General features: G+C 45.4%; 1 protein-coding gene across 2 annotated transcripts; it reads left to right on the forward strand.

Moving 5' to 3' along the window:
- The first annotated feature begins 1,599 nt into the window (after positions 1-1,599).
- Positions 1,600-12,915, forward strand: IKBKB (inhibitor of nuclear factor kappa B kinase subunit beta). Of its 2 annotated transcripts, XM_051640622.1 has the most exons (21): positions 1,600-1,773; positions 1,852-1,946; positions 2,621-2,738; positions 3,490-3,559; positions 4,890-4,978; positions 5,429-5,518; positions 5,887-6,011; positions 6,330-6,437; positions 6,660-6,789; positions 7,249-7,443; positions 7,681-7,795; positions 8,145-8,268; positions 8,528-8,679; positions 8,781-8,842; positions 9,318-9,427; positions 9,688-9,737; positions 10,335-10,434; positions 10,639-10,786; positions 10,996-11,123; positions 11,788-11,878; positions 12,473-12,915. In XM_051640622.1, the coding sequence occupies exons 1-21, from the start codon at positions 1,669-1,671 to the stop codon at positions 12,533-12,535; spliced, it is 2,268 nt and encodes a 755-aa protein (XP_051496582.1). In that variant the 5' UTR covers positions 1,600-1,668; the 3' UTR covers positions 12,536-12,915. The 2 variants fall into 2 exon arrangements, with proteins under 2 accessions (XP_051496582.1, XP_051496583.1); XM_051640623.1 differs by lacking the exon at positions 1,852-1,946 and having other exon boundaries at positions 1,754-1,773.
- Positions 12,916-13,055: the final 140 nt, after the last annotated feature.

Below are 13,055 nucleotides of genomic sequence, written 5' to 3' on the forward strand. Positions count from 1 at the left end.
AAGCCTTGTGATGAACTGTCTCATTATGCTTCTAGGAATGTGAGGGAACGCATGGATGTATTATTTCTAACATGACCGGAGGTCTGCAATCTGTAGACTTAGTCCCAGTACCGAGAAACTCGGATTTCAAGCAAGAGCATAGTGTGCTGTGCACTGAAAGGCATCCATGGAGAATCTTTGGCAGAGAGACTGACCAATATGTGGAGCACAGCAAGTCATGAACAGTGTCACTGGGAAAGGAAATGGTCAGAGGAGCTCTCAGGTTAAGTGGGGACAATGAGCAAAACTTGAATGGATCCTTAGATAGAAATAGAGAATACCAGGTTGAGGACTATGACCAAAGAGTTAAATGTTCTCCAATACTGTCTGTCCAACATCTGCTCAACAGGGTGTGATCATGAGGTAGCTACTAGGTTATCAAAGTGTGGCAGATGAATCTGAATGATCAGTTTTAGAGCTGATCTTAGGGCTGGGTTGTAAAAACTGTTGGTGATGCAGTTGTTACAGTAGTGGATGTGTCCTATCTTTTAGGAATGGATTCACTAGAAATGAGGTTGCTGGTACAATTTAGTGTAAGCACAAACATAAGAGATGGTATGTGAGGAGCTTCCATCTTCAGGAAGTAGCTGCATAGAGCCCTCAGTTTGGAGTAACCACTACAGTGGTTACTTCATATATTGGCAAAGATTGAACACCGGTTACTCTGAATGTGTAACTTCTCTGTGAGGAAGTCAATGTCAAGATTATCACGTGTATTTCTCTAAGAGTCACAGTGCTGGTGGTAACATCAATATCATAGATCTGATTTAAAGGCAGCTGCGTTTAACTGTTTCCAGAAGGGTGGCCCAGTTCAGAAAAAGATGACTGGACTCTGTTGAGTAAGCAGGGGCTAATTTATATTATTTTAAAAGATAACAGCTGTTTGCTTATGATTTCTAGATTAAAGGAGCTAACAAAGCAATAGCCATGGTGAAATATTTCAGAAGTTATTAGTTCCTGGCTTTTCAAAGCTTAGGGACAGGCATAACTGCCTAGAGGCCGTGGTGTGGATGCCGTTTGTAGCGCTAAACCTCCTTTAGGAAAGGCAGCAATAATGGTGTCTCCTCTCTAAAGCACTGTCCACTGGCACACCTCTAAGCTGGTTGTGTCTCAGCATAGAGTTTTGGCAGGGCTGTTTGATGTTAGTGATAAAGTGCATCATCCTGTCACCCTGCACAGCAGGCCCACCACACACACCTCCGTGCGTGGCAGGCTCAGCTGTGTCCCCCCTGCCTGTGCTGCTGTGCATCTTTGCAGTGGAAATAAAATAACAGTGCTTAACGGCAGCCCGCCCAGCAGGCAGCAGTATCTAAACCTGCTATAATGCACAGAACAGTGTTTTGGCTTGGATGGTGAAGTGGGGAATGGAGGCAAATAGTACATTTCAGTACGTTTAGTAGATGTTAGAGAAGCTGCGGGAAGGAGACAGCAGTTCTGCTATTTTACTTAAATAGCTCACGAGCTCTATTCTCCTGCAGCCCCCGTCGCTGACTCCAGGACGGCGCTTGTGACGAGGGCCCCGCGCTGCCCCGGCAGGGCCGCGGCTCCCGCCCCCGCGGCTCCTTTAGGGGCGGCGGCCGCCGGAGCCGGAAACGTGGCGGAGGCGGCCCGGGCTGCGGAGCCGGAGCCATGAGCCGGCCGCCGGCCCTGCAGGCGCAGACCTGCGGGCCCTGGGAGATGAAGGAGCGCCTGGGCACCGGCGGCTTCGGGAACGTCATCCGCTGGCACAACAAGGTAGGCGGCGGCCGCCCCCACGGCCCGGCCCGGCCCGGCCCGGGCCCGCGCTCAGCTCAGCCCGTGCTGTGTCCGCAGGAGACCGGCGAGCAGGTGGCCATCAAGCAGTGCCGGCAGGAGCTGAGCCCGCGCAACCGCGAGCGCTGGGCGCTGGAGATACAGATAATGAAAAGGTGAGGGCCCGGCGCAGCTCGGGGCCCGCTGCCCGCCCAGGCCGGGCGGGGCTGCCTCGGCGTCCCCCGGGGCGCGGGCCTGAGCGTTGTTGCGCTGAGGTAAATGTCGGAGGGGCCGCCGGCCGCCCCTTCCGGGAGGGTGCGCGGCCTGCTGCGGGCAGGTGCGTGGAGGTACATGGGAGAGAAAGTCTCGCGTCGTGTTTCCTCAGTCTTTGGTCTTTGCCTTCCTTCTTTGGCGCTTCTGCCACTGCCTTCAGTGCTGCAACAGCTCTGTGACCTCGCTGGGCTTTTGCCCAGCTTGATCGTCTGTGCTGGGTTGTCCTTTGGGGTGTAGGATGTAACAGTCTGAACATGGTTTGGGTCTTCTCTGGGGGTGGCAACAGACTGCATCACACTCTTCACAAGGAACGTACCTCAAGCTCCTCAGCAGATCTGTTGTGCATGTGTATTGAGGAAACGTAAGGAGTTGGGATGAGTCTAGGTCCATGAAGGACAGATGAATTGCAGACCTTTAAAATTCACTAGTTCAGATTCTGTAAGGATTAATGTCCTTATAGGATTTTGCATGATGACCATGAGCACGTGAAACTCTATAGCTGCTGCATAGCAGTTGTCTTTCAGATGTTAACCTGGTTCTGCTCATCACATCTCCTTGCCTCGGTTCCCCTTTTCAGGCTGAACCATCCCAATGTGGTGGCTGCCCGTGACGTCCCTGAAGGGATGCAGAAGCTTGCACCAAATGACTTGCCATTGCTGGCCATGGAGTACTGCCAAGGTGGAGACCTCCGCAAGGTGAGGTCCCTGTGGTGGTGACCAAGGGCTGGATCAGCTTGTCAGCTGGTCCTAGGGTTTCTATTGATGTTCCCTTGTATAACCTCTCTTTTCACATCCTAATGCATCCTAATTCTTGTCATGGCACCAACAGGTATGGGTGGGCTGGTCCTTGATACTGTGTTCAGCTTTTGCAGACCTAAGTGCTTTGTAAAACTTCTAGTATTTGTTTGGCTGCCAGTGGCACTGAGGATTTTGCATGTAGAGGATGAGGGCATGGGAGGGCGATGTGCAAGAGGATGTGAGTATAGCCAAGACCATCGTAGGGCAGTGACGTCTGTGGGCTATACCCTTCCTGAAAGTGATGAACTTCTATCTGTCATAGGAAAAAGTAACACATGTTATTTCTAATCGTACTGTTTTTCTAACCTTTGCTAAAATCTGCCCATAGATAAAACCCAGAGCTTAGAGCTGAGATTTCAGTTGGTACTGCCAGGCATAGTGGAAATGGCTAGGAAGGATGGAGCAAGTAAAAGGAAGAGATTGTGGATGACACTGACTTCTTACAACCACTATATTCTCTTCCCATGCAGTTAGACCAAGCTTGAAGTGGTAATTGCTGCTAAAGAAGGTCACAGTCCCACACAGTTGTGTGCCTCTATAGAATTTCATTGTTGTTACTAGAACTTCTTGTATCTGAGAATTTGTGGGACTGTGAGCCTCACTGAAGATACAGGATGGAAAGGCTGTGTTCTCTGTTGTTTTCTTGCAGTACCTGAATCAGCTGGAGAATTGCTGTGGCTTGCGGGAAGAAGCTATTCTCATTTTGTTATCTGATATTGGTAAGTGGTAGCAGTACCCTCGGTTGTCTAACTGTGGAAGCCCTTTCAGTGCTGAATCAACTGTAAGGATATGCAGCAGTGATCCATCTTAATGATCCATCTTAAACTGACCTTTGAAGAGTATCTTAGTTTCCTGTCTTGCTCTGCCAACCCTCCCTATGGGAAAGCCAACCATAGATTTTTGTTCTTGAAAATCACAGATTTAGAAAATGTGGAGATGGATTTTCTCGTCCAAGAAAAATGCCAGGCAGGATTTCCTGGAAGGTTCTAGATAGGTGAACACTTGCCAAGTGACACTGGGTTACGTTGCATGTCAGTCTCCAGCCTCTGCTTAACCACTCATCATCAGGACTTAAGAGTGTGTTTGATCAGTGGATCACTATTAGTGTTTTTTGGCAACCACTGTGTGGCATTTCAGACAGTTCTGGTGCAAAGATTGCCAAGCCCTGTCTAGAGGCTTTCAGGATGGAGATTTTTGGTCAAGCTGTGTTGTGATTTGGCTGAGTTGCAGCTGAGGCAAAACTGGACAGGTGGTAAGGCTTTAGAAAGAAGATATTTAATAAGTGTGTTAGGGGCAGGTGTTGGCTTAGAAAGTGCACTTGTGACAAGACAAATGTGCCTTTGTCATTACTCCTACTGCAGGTGTGGCTGTTAGGAATTATCTCCCATCCTTTGTGTTCCCAGAGCATTTGTGTTCTGCCTCATCCTTGTACTCCTTAGTGACTGGGAAATGATACTGAGTGCTGACCAGAGACAATGGCATATCTTGTTTGAAGTGACATTGGTATTCATGCGCTTGTGTGTGTGAAGACGGACAGACCCTGATTTTCAGTTGTATGATCTGAACTGTAGCTGATAAGAAAAGTTTTTGACTATTAGCCATTGAACTTGTTTTCCTGATCACTTACAGTGTGTCTAGCTGGTCTTTCTAGGGTTAATGTCCTTCAGGAGTAGGATGACATTTATATGGTTGATAAGTCCTGAAAGTCTAGCTGAATAATTCTGTACTGAACAAGTGAGCTCTGTCTGGGAGTCCAACACTGTCAGAAGGGACAGGAAGTCTTGAGAGAGCAGAAAAGTAAGTCCCCTGACAAAGCTGGGCAAAACATTCCAGTTTACAAGAAAGGCGCGAGGGAAGTGCCAGAGAGCAAACTGTGTCCAAAACTGTTTGACTCCGATTTTTCCTCTTGCACTTGGTATTTCATTGTATGTTTGATTGCACAAGATTTGACCCAAAAGCCATGCTTAAACTAGGTAGAAATGAATCTTTCTTGAGCTCGTGCTAGGTGTGTTAGTGCCACTCTTACACATGGCTTTTTCTGTGTCTCAGCTTCTGCTCTCAGGTATCTTCATGAGAACAGGATCATCCACAGAGACTTGAAACCAGAGAACATTGTGTTGCAGCAAGGAGAGCAAAGGGTAAGCAGGAGCCAGGCGTGTCTGCCTGCACAGGGAAGTAAGTGTAAGAGGAGCATGCATGTGCTTCATGCAGTTCCACTGGTCATTTGCAAGAGCTCTCAACCCTGGACAACAGCTACCTGAGTTCTGTGTGTCAGCTGAACAGTATTCTGCATGCAACTGAGATGAAATGTTGAATTAGGCTTCTGGTGATATTTTGACTTTCAGCTGTTAAGAAAAGGACAAGACTGAACTGATTGATCTAAGATCTCAACTATCAGTAATCATAGAATCAAGCCAATGACAACTTTACATTGTGGTCTTAGGAATCTACAGGAGCCTTCCATTTCCACTTTCATCTCTTTGTTGGCACCTTTACCTTTGAAGAGCTGAACTTTTCTTTCTCTGCTGCATGATGTGCCTTTAACAGGACTTCTCTCTAGTATTCTTATTCTCTATTGTCTGTTTCAGTTGATACACAAAATCATCGACCTTGGTTATGCTAAGGAGTTGGATCAGGGTAGCCTATGCACATCCTTTGTTGGGACTCTGCAGTACTTGGTAAGGAAGGATGTCGGCTCTAAGAGCAGCTACCACTTTGCAGGGTAATAGAGTTAACTGTTATCAGACTTTAGGCTGGGATGAAGTACTTGTTCTGGTACGGGATGTGTTTGGGGTGCTGAAGCTAGCATAAGTGGCTGGTTTTTTGCTAACACTGTTTTTTTCACAATGTCTGCTAGCCATGTTGGTTATAAATAAGAGGCAGAAGTGCCAATAACTTCTGCTGTTCTCTCTGAGCAGATCTCAGAGCTTGTGAGAGGCATTCAGCACCATCTGTAATCCGTTGTACAAATGTTAATGAGCTCTTAAGGGGTGGAGAGAGCTAAGAGATGGGTGGCTTTGTCTCATGTGTGTGTAAACTGTCTCAGGCTCCAGAGCTGCTGGAGCAGCAGAAATACACGGTGACAGTGGATTACTGGAGCTTTGGCACACTAGCCTTTGAGTGCATTACCGGCTTCCGACCGTTCCTGCCCAGCTGGCAGCCAGTGCAGTGGTGAGTGGGTTGGGGCCAGATGGTGAGAAGAGTCCATAAAATGTGACTGACCTGTTTACAGGAAGTAGAAGTGTGGTCCCTTGATTCTTAGGGTAGTATCCCAATGTTCTTTGCCCTTATGGGGACTGGATCCCTTCACAGGAGTCTGACCTACCAGTATTCCTGGTACTTGTTCTTTGGGATAAGGACTGATTCCTGCAGGGCAGGTAGCAGAAGCCAAAGTGGCATCCGCATTAAATTTTTCAAGAGTAGCTTTAAGAGCCTACTAACAGGCAGGCAGATGTTTATTTCACCATTGTACTTGTTTGAATTCATTAGGCATACAAAAGTGCGACAGAAGAGTGAGCTGGATATTGTTGTTTCAGAAGACTTATCTGGAGAAGTCAAATTTTCTAGCAGTTTACCCCGTCCGAACAATCTAAATAGGTGAGGATTAGAAATCTGTTATGCCAAACTGGAATGACCTGTTTCTTCTGCAAAAGGACCAGTTTTATATTATATGCCTTACTGTGTTAGCCTGTGAATAAATTGCGTGCATGAGACAAACAATGCTTGTGTCCCTTGTCAAACTTGTGTAGCTGTGATTGTCTATTTCAGCCTTCTAAACACTGCATTTGTGGTTGACCCCTTCTTGTTTTGGTCCTTCAGTGTTTTGGCTGGGAGACTGGAGAAATGGCTGCAACTCATGTTAATGTGGCACCCACGGCAGAGGGGTACAGATCCTACATATGGACCCAATGGGTGTTTCAAAGCTTTGGATGACATTTTGAACTTGAAGGTGAGCCATGGGCATGTATTACTCTGAAAAGCTTTCTAGAGAGCAATGGCTGATAGCCCGTGAGAGAAGATGCTTGAGTCATAGACCTAGAAGGAGGAGCTGCACAAAAGCTCATTTAGCAGTGTCCTGGCAGGGGTGTTCTTGCTTAGCTGAGGACAATTACTCCTTGAGTGTGTTGGGAGTAGCAAATAACTTCTGTGTGTGCTTGGTTCCATATTCTGGTAGAGGATTCTGCAGCTGAAGCTGTTTAATTGCTACGTAGCCTCTCTTCCGCTTCATGGAGGATCAAAGACTTTGTCGTAATGTTATGAAGTAGGTGCCAAGTGGCTTCCTGAGCCCTGCAGGTGCTATGAAGTTTGAACAAGTGTATTGGTGGCCAGTGTCTCAGTCCTGGGATCTCTGCTCAAGCATGACTGGTGTATCTTCAGCCCTTCTCATGTTACACTACTCTTCTCCTAGTTGCTTCATGTTTTGAACATGGTTACGGGAACTGTACACACCTACCCTGTGTCAGAGGAGGACACTCTGCAGACAGTGAAGGCCAGGATCCAGTCAGATACGGGAATCCCAGAGCAGGACCAAGAGCTGCTGCAGGAAGCTGGACTTGAATTGTTTTCTCAGAAGTTGGCCACTAAACATATAGCTGATAGCAAGGTGAGTCTGGATACTCCCTGGCTTGCTGTTGAGTGATTCAGCGGGCATTGCTCTCACTTTGGGAGCACAGCACTTGCTGCTGTTCTCCAGGTGTTTGTCATAGTAACCACACGGACCTAAAACCCCTAGCAGAACAGGCACCCTGTTGCCTTTAGCTGAGGAGAAACATTCTGTTTATGGTGCTACTGAGGCTTCCTTTTTCTGAGGGAACCTACTTGGGTCTTTTGTCTTCTGCAGGTGAATGATGCTGCAGCTGCAGACACAGACCTCCTCTTCCTCTTCGATAACCAGAAAGTTGCTTATGAGGCTCAGGTTGCCTTGCGACCTCATCCGGAAAGTGTTGACTGCATCCGTAAGGACTTTCTCTAGCATGAATGTGAGAGGTTATAAACACTGAGAGGGCTGCCTGTGTTCTGTGGACTGTATCATGTGCAAAGAGTAGAGGCTTATTTATTATTTGCTTATTGGGACTGAAGGAGCAGTACAATGGACTGGCATAGTCAAAATAACTGAGGAAAGTGTTTGATTTTGATATACTGGGGAGGCTGCATAGAGTTTAGCCAACTACAGGCTTTGCAAGACGTAACATGCCCCTCAAAGGAGTGATGTTTTAGTCTGTTTTGTGATGTGATAACACTACTTTTAGGCTTCATGCTGATACCTACATTTCCCTCCTCCCCCGCCCCCTCCTCTGTTTCCAGTTCAGGATCCAAAGAAGAATCTCCACTTTTTCCAGCTGCGGAAAGTGTGGGGTCAGATCTGGCACACAATCCGGATGCTGAAGGAGGACTGTAACCGGCTTCAGCAGGGGCAGCGAGCAGCCATGTATGTGGGCAGCTTCTCTAGAATACTTATCTCTGCCTTTGCTCCCTGGTGAAAGGGAAAGGACAGGAACGGGACCCTGTTGGAATGGGGAAGCCCATGAGTGGAGCCATTCATGATTAATGAAAGGATAAGAGTTCTGTCCTCTGACACAACTGCTTTTGTGCTCGCTGCTACACTCTGATGTATCTACTTTTGATAGAAGTGGAAGTCTGTGTTTTTATTTTGGGAGGGTAATAGGACCTTCTTCTTGTCTATGCAGGATGAATTTGTTGCGTTACAACAGTACCCTGTCAAAGATGAAGAATTCTATGGCCTCCCTTTCCCAGCAGCTGAAAGCAAAGCTGGACTTCTTCAAAACAAGCATCCAGATTGATCTGGAGAAGTATAAAGAGCAAATTGAATTTGGGATTAGTAAGTATAGCATCAGGCAAACAGGTCTTTTTATGCCTCCACAAAGTATCTATTTTTTCCTATATGAACCTGAGAAAAGCAATCACTCTTTCATTCTTTAGCGTCTGAGAAGCTCCTGTTTGCCTGGAAAGAGATGGAGCAAGCTGTGGAACTTTGTGGAAGAGTATGTATCTAAATTTAATCCTCTGTTGGGAGGGAACAGAAGGCAGGACGACTGTCTAGCAAGCAGCAGCTTCTGCATGTGAATTTGGGTGCCAGGAATGGATGTGGTTGTGTGCTGAGGGAAAAGGAGAAAAATGGTGATGGATAGGATGAGGGATGTGGAATAGGCAAGAAAAAAAGAAGCATGATGGCCTGGGAACTGGCAGTACATTTACTACAAAGTCTGACCCTTCCGTTGCTCTTTGTTGCAGGCTGAATTTTTTTATCAAAAAATTCTTGGAAGTTGTTTTATCTCAGAACACCAAGCTGATTTCCTTGAATTTAAATCGTATTAATATTATGTCTTTGTCTAAGGCTGCTGTTTGCATCTATTCTGATGTGTTTAGGAATGCGAATGAGAAAGGAATAGCCAGTGTGAGTGGTAGTGTCTCTTAGTTTGAGCCTGTCCCATTATTTATGTTCCACCCTGATTTCAGGAGGATGATGTGGATCAGCTAGTGAAGAGGATGATGGCCCTGCAGACAGACATTGTGGACCTGCAGAGAAGCCCACTAAGTCGTAAACAAGGAGGAACACTAGAGGATTTGTGAGTTGAACTACCTTAAACTTCAGATGCAGGAGTATTACTAGCTAAGCTTATTCACTGCAGAACAATGCATTTGCTATTTCTTCAGCCCGAATTATGGGGGACTGGGAGGACTTGGACACAAAGACAGTTTTTGACTCCTTACCTGTCATTGGTCTAACATAGCAGACTGGTATATAAAATATTTGAGTTTTTGAACTACTTGTTTGTAATTTAGGTTCTAGCGCAGTCCTTTTGTGTTCTGTGTCTTTCTCGTCTAGGGAAGAACAAGCCAGAGAGCTGTACCGGAGACTGAGAGAGAAGCCAAGAGGTAAAAGACATTTTAGCTGAAGGTCAACTTGCTTTGTGTGGAAAGTAACTTTGGAGATGCAACGATGAGTGCGGAGAAAACTTTCTGCTGATGGGTCCCTTCCAGCTTAGCATATTCTGTGATTCTGTGATTTTCTGCATTCAGTGCCTGCCCATATGCCAGCTGCTGCACATGGACTCCACTGGACTTGCCTTATTTTGGATAGAGAAGTCAGGGAGTCAGTTTTAAACTAGGCCAGCCTTTCTTTCTTGGCACCTTCTGAGCTCTTCTTCAAACTCCTCTGGAGCTCTTTTCAGAGCAAGCTGTTGTTGCAAGCATATGCTGCTGCTTCTGAGTAAGAAGGATGAAAAACATGTTTGTTCCTTTGAGCAGCTGCACAGACCCAAGGCATTAGACCCACCCTACCCACTCTGCTTTCCAGTTCTCGTCTTTTTGAAGAAGGTGGCCAAAATCCAGTGCAGTTTATCCCACTCAGACTTGCATGTTCTGAACTTAGGAAGTCTCAGGATTGAAGAAGCAGTGGAAACAAGCCACTAAGATTTTTATGTCTGTCCTATAAGCCTACCTTTCTGTTTAACACTCTGAATCTCATTCCAGATCAGAGGACAAGTGGTGACAGTCAAGAAATAGTACGACTGCTCCTACAGGCAATCCAGACCTTTGAAAAAAAAGTCAGAGTCATTTATGCTCAGCTCAGGTGAGCTTTGTAGAGTCAGATTTTATTGAGTGTTGAGAGAAAGCATTTTCTTTTTCAGCAAGTTTTATTCTAGAGATTTAAAAAAGTGTGTACAGCTCATGAGATCTCAGTGTTACAGGAAATGAGAAACTTCAGTTATGTTCTCCTACTGCAGTTGTCCATGTGTCATCTGATTTTTTTTTATTATTATTTTTTTTTTAATAGTAAAACTGTAGTTTGCAAACAGAAGGCACTGGAATTGTTCCCCAGAGTGGAGAAGGTGATGAATTTGATGAATGAAGATGAGGAAACAGTTGTTAGGCTGCAGGAGAAACGACAGAAGGAACTGTGGAACTTGCTGAAAATTGCTTGTGTAAGTAAATTAAAAGCTCCAGTTTATCCTGAAAATGTGGTTTGTAGGACAGGTCACTGAAATAATTAATAGTAAATGTAGTACGTCTTATGATTCTTTTCTCTGTTGTTCTGGATTTAGTATTAAAGCAAAGTTCCAGGCTGTCTTATACTCCTGGCTGCTAGAAATGAGTGGAAATAATGGCAATCTGAATCTTTTGTTTTCTTCAGAGTAAAGTACGTGGTCCTGTTACTGGCAGTTCAGAGAGTGTGAACACATCACGTCTTGGTAGCCCTGGTCAGCTGTTGCTGCAAGTCCCTTCTGGAACCTACAGTTTATCAGAATCTGTCATGGAAAGGTGAGGTGAAGTCTGGAGTTCTGTAGCTGCTTATGTCAGCACTGCAAAGCTTGGGCTCCTGCTTTGAGTAATGACACAGAGGCTTTCTCACATTTTACACTTTGTGTTCAGCTTCCATTGTCAGCAGTCTTTTCTGCCTAGTAGCTGGACTTCTTGGGGCTTGTGAATCTTCCTTATGAAAAATGGGGAATCATGTATGGCTTTACTCCCCTGCCTCAATAATAAAGGGTTTGTTTAACCTGGAATGGTTGGGCTCACTTTAAGTACACTGCCAACAGGAGGTGTTGGAGCATTGTCAAGTTAGGTGATGGTAGCTGAGCTGCATCATGAAGGAGAGACTGCTGTAACCAAGCATGTGTAGTTCTGGTTTGCTTAAATGAACTGGGTCACCAGTTGGAATGACAGACCTTTGTTTATTTGTATGTTGCTTAATCCTTTCTAGTTTATATGCTGTTCTGCAACTTTTCCTATAGCAACAGTCACTCCACATAATAACACAACTCCAGCTTGGAACATGCTTCCATTGCCTTGTCTCAGTAAATCTGGGGATGCCACTGACTTTCCGTGTTGCAATATGAATTACTAGCTTATGAGCTGACTGGTAATACTCTCCAGTGCTCTGCAGCATACCTGCCAGAAATATTTCTTAAACTGTCCCTTGCAGTGAGGAGCTGGTGCTGGAATCACAGAAACTCTGTAGCCAGCTAGAAGATGTGATGCACGACGCTATGAAGGATCAGGAGCAGAGCTTCATGGTAATATATTTGATATTCTATAAATGGGCTGGGGAAGCTCAGGGCTTCAAACTTCTGCTTGTTTAACTTTGCTACCAACAAGTAATATGGCTAATAGAAATTAGCATATTGCTCATGGACAAAGAGAGAGTAAGAGTTGCGGGAGTGCGGAGAACGGCCCATCTTCTCCCCCCACCTAAGACAGGTAGAAAGCACATACACCCCAGCTTGAAGTGCTGATGGTCACATTCCCTACTTGCTGAGAATGGGAACCATGTGCTGAGGACTTCAGTTGTGCCAAGTAATAAAGGATGGGGAAAGGCACTTGGTTGTTGTACAAAAATGCTGCAAAACAGCACTCTTAAAATTGGGATGATCTGGTGGTGGCAATACATAGGAAGGCAGGAATGTTTGTTTAATGCAGAATATTGAAAAAAGAAAAATAGGAGAAGTAGCTTAAGGCTTTCCTTTACAGCAGTTGTTGCATGGTTCATCACAAAATTGTATTGGCCCACTCTTCACCTTAAATATTTTCATTTGCTTCCCCTTTATTCTGGAGAAATGGCAACTGTAAGCTAGTGTTGAACTTTGTAGTTCTAACCATTTATTCTTTAGGCTCTAGATTGGAGCTGGCTTCAGGCAGAAGAAACAAACAGCCCAGAACAAACCCAGATGTAAAATCACTTTGGTTGCCTCTGAAGATGTGCTACTTCAGGAAGGCAACTGTGAAAAGCTGCTGCCTCTGAGAAGGGAAGTTAAAGTGCCTTCTTCTACTGTCACCTACTGCTTATGTTGGTACATATGGCCTTAGCTTTCAGTATCCATCTCTTGGACACTTCTTTTTGCAAAGATACAGTAGGAAATGCCTCTTCTAACTGCTTGGGGAAAGTTCTTTATCGTGCCTTAAGACAGCAGCTATTCTCTGTCCTGATGTATCTTACCTTAGGCATCACATGTGGTTGGTTTGCTGCCTCTTAGGCTTTCTAATGAACAATGGACAACGCAACTGGTAGATGTCACCTCCCTAATATACTTGAACTGTGAACTTACTTTCTTAACTTTGCTGATTTGCACTTTTTTCCTTAAGCGTAACGGTTGTACCTACCTATTATTTGTTTCCTATATGGGAACGAAATGATCTGAAACATGTAAACTTTTGGTTTGCTCTTTTTGACACTCTCAATAACATTTTAATGGA

This window comes from Apus apus, chromosome 26, assembly GCF_020740795.1.
Source record: "Apus apus isolate bApuApu2 chromosome 26, bApuApu2.pri.cur, whole genome shotgun sequence".
In the NCBI taxonomy this organism is placed as follows: domain Eukaryota; kingdom Metazoa; phylum Chordata; class Aves; order Apodiformes; family Apodidae; genus Apus; species Apus apus.

Excerpts from the sequence above, each read along its gene's own strand:
- IKBKB (XM_051640622.1), top strand. The coding sequence starts at position 1,669 with ATGAGCCGGCCGCCGGCCCTGCAGGCGCAGACCTGCGGGCCCTGGGAG. Across the intron at positions 2,739-3,489 it reads AAGGTGGAGACCTCCGCAAG|TACCTGAATCAGCTGGAGAA; the intron begins GTGAGGTCCCTG and ends GTTTTCTTGCAG. Across the intron at positions 10,435-10,638 it reads GTCATTTATGCTCAGCTCAG|TAAAACTGTAGTTTGCAAAC; the intron begins GTGAGCTTTGTA and ends TTTTTTTAATAG.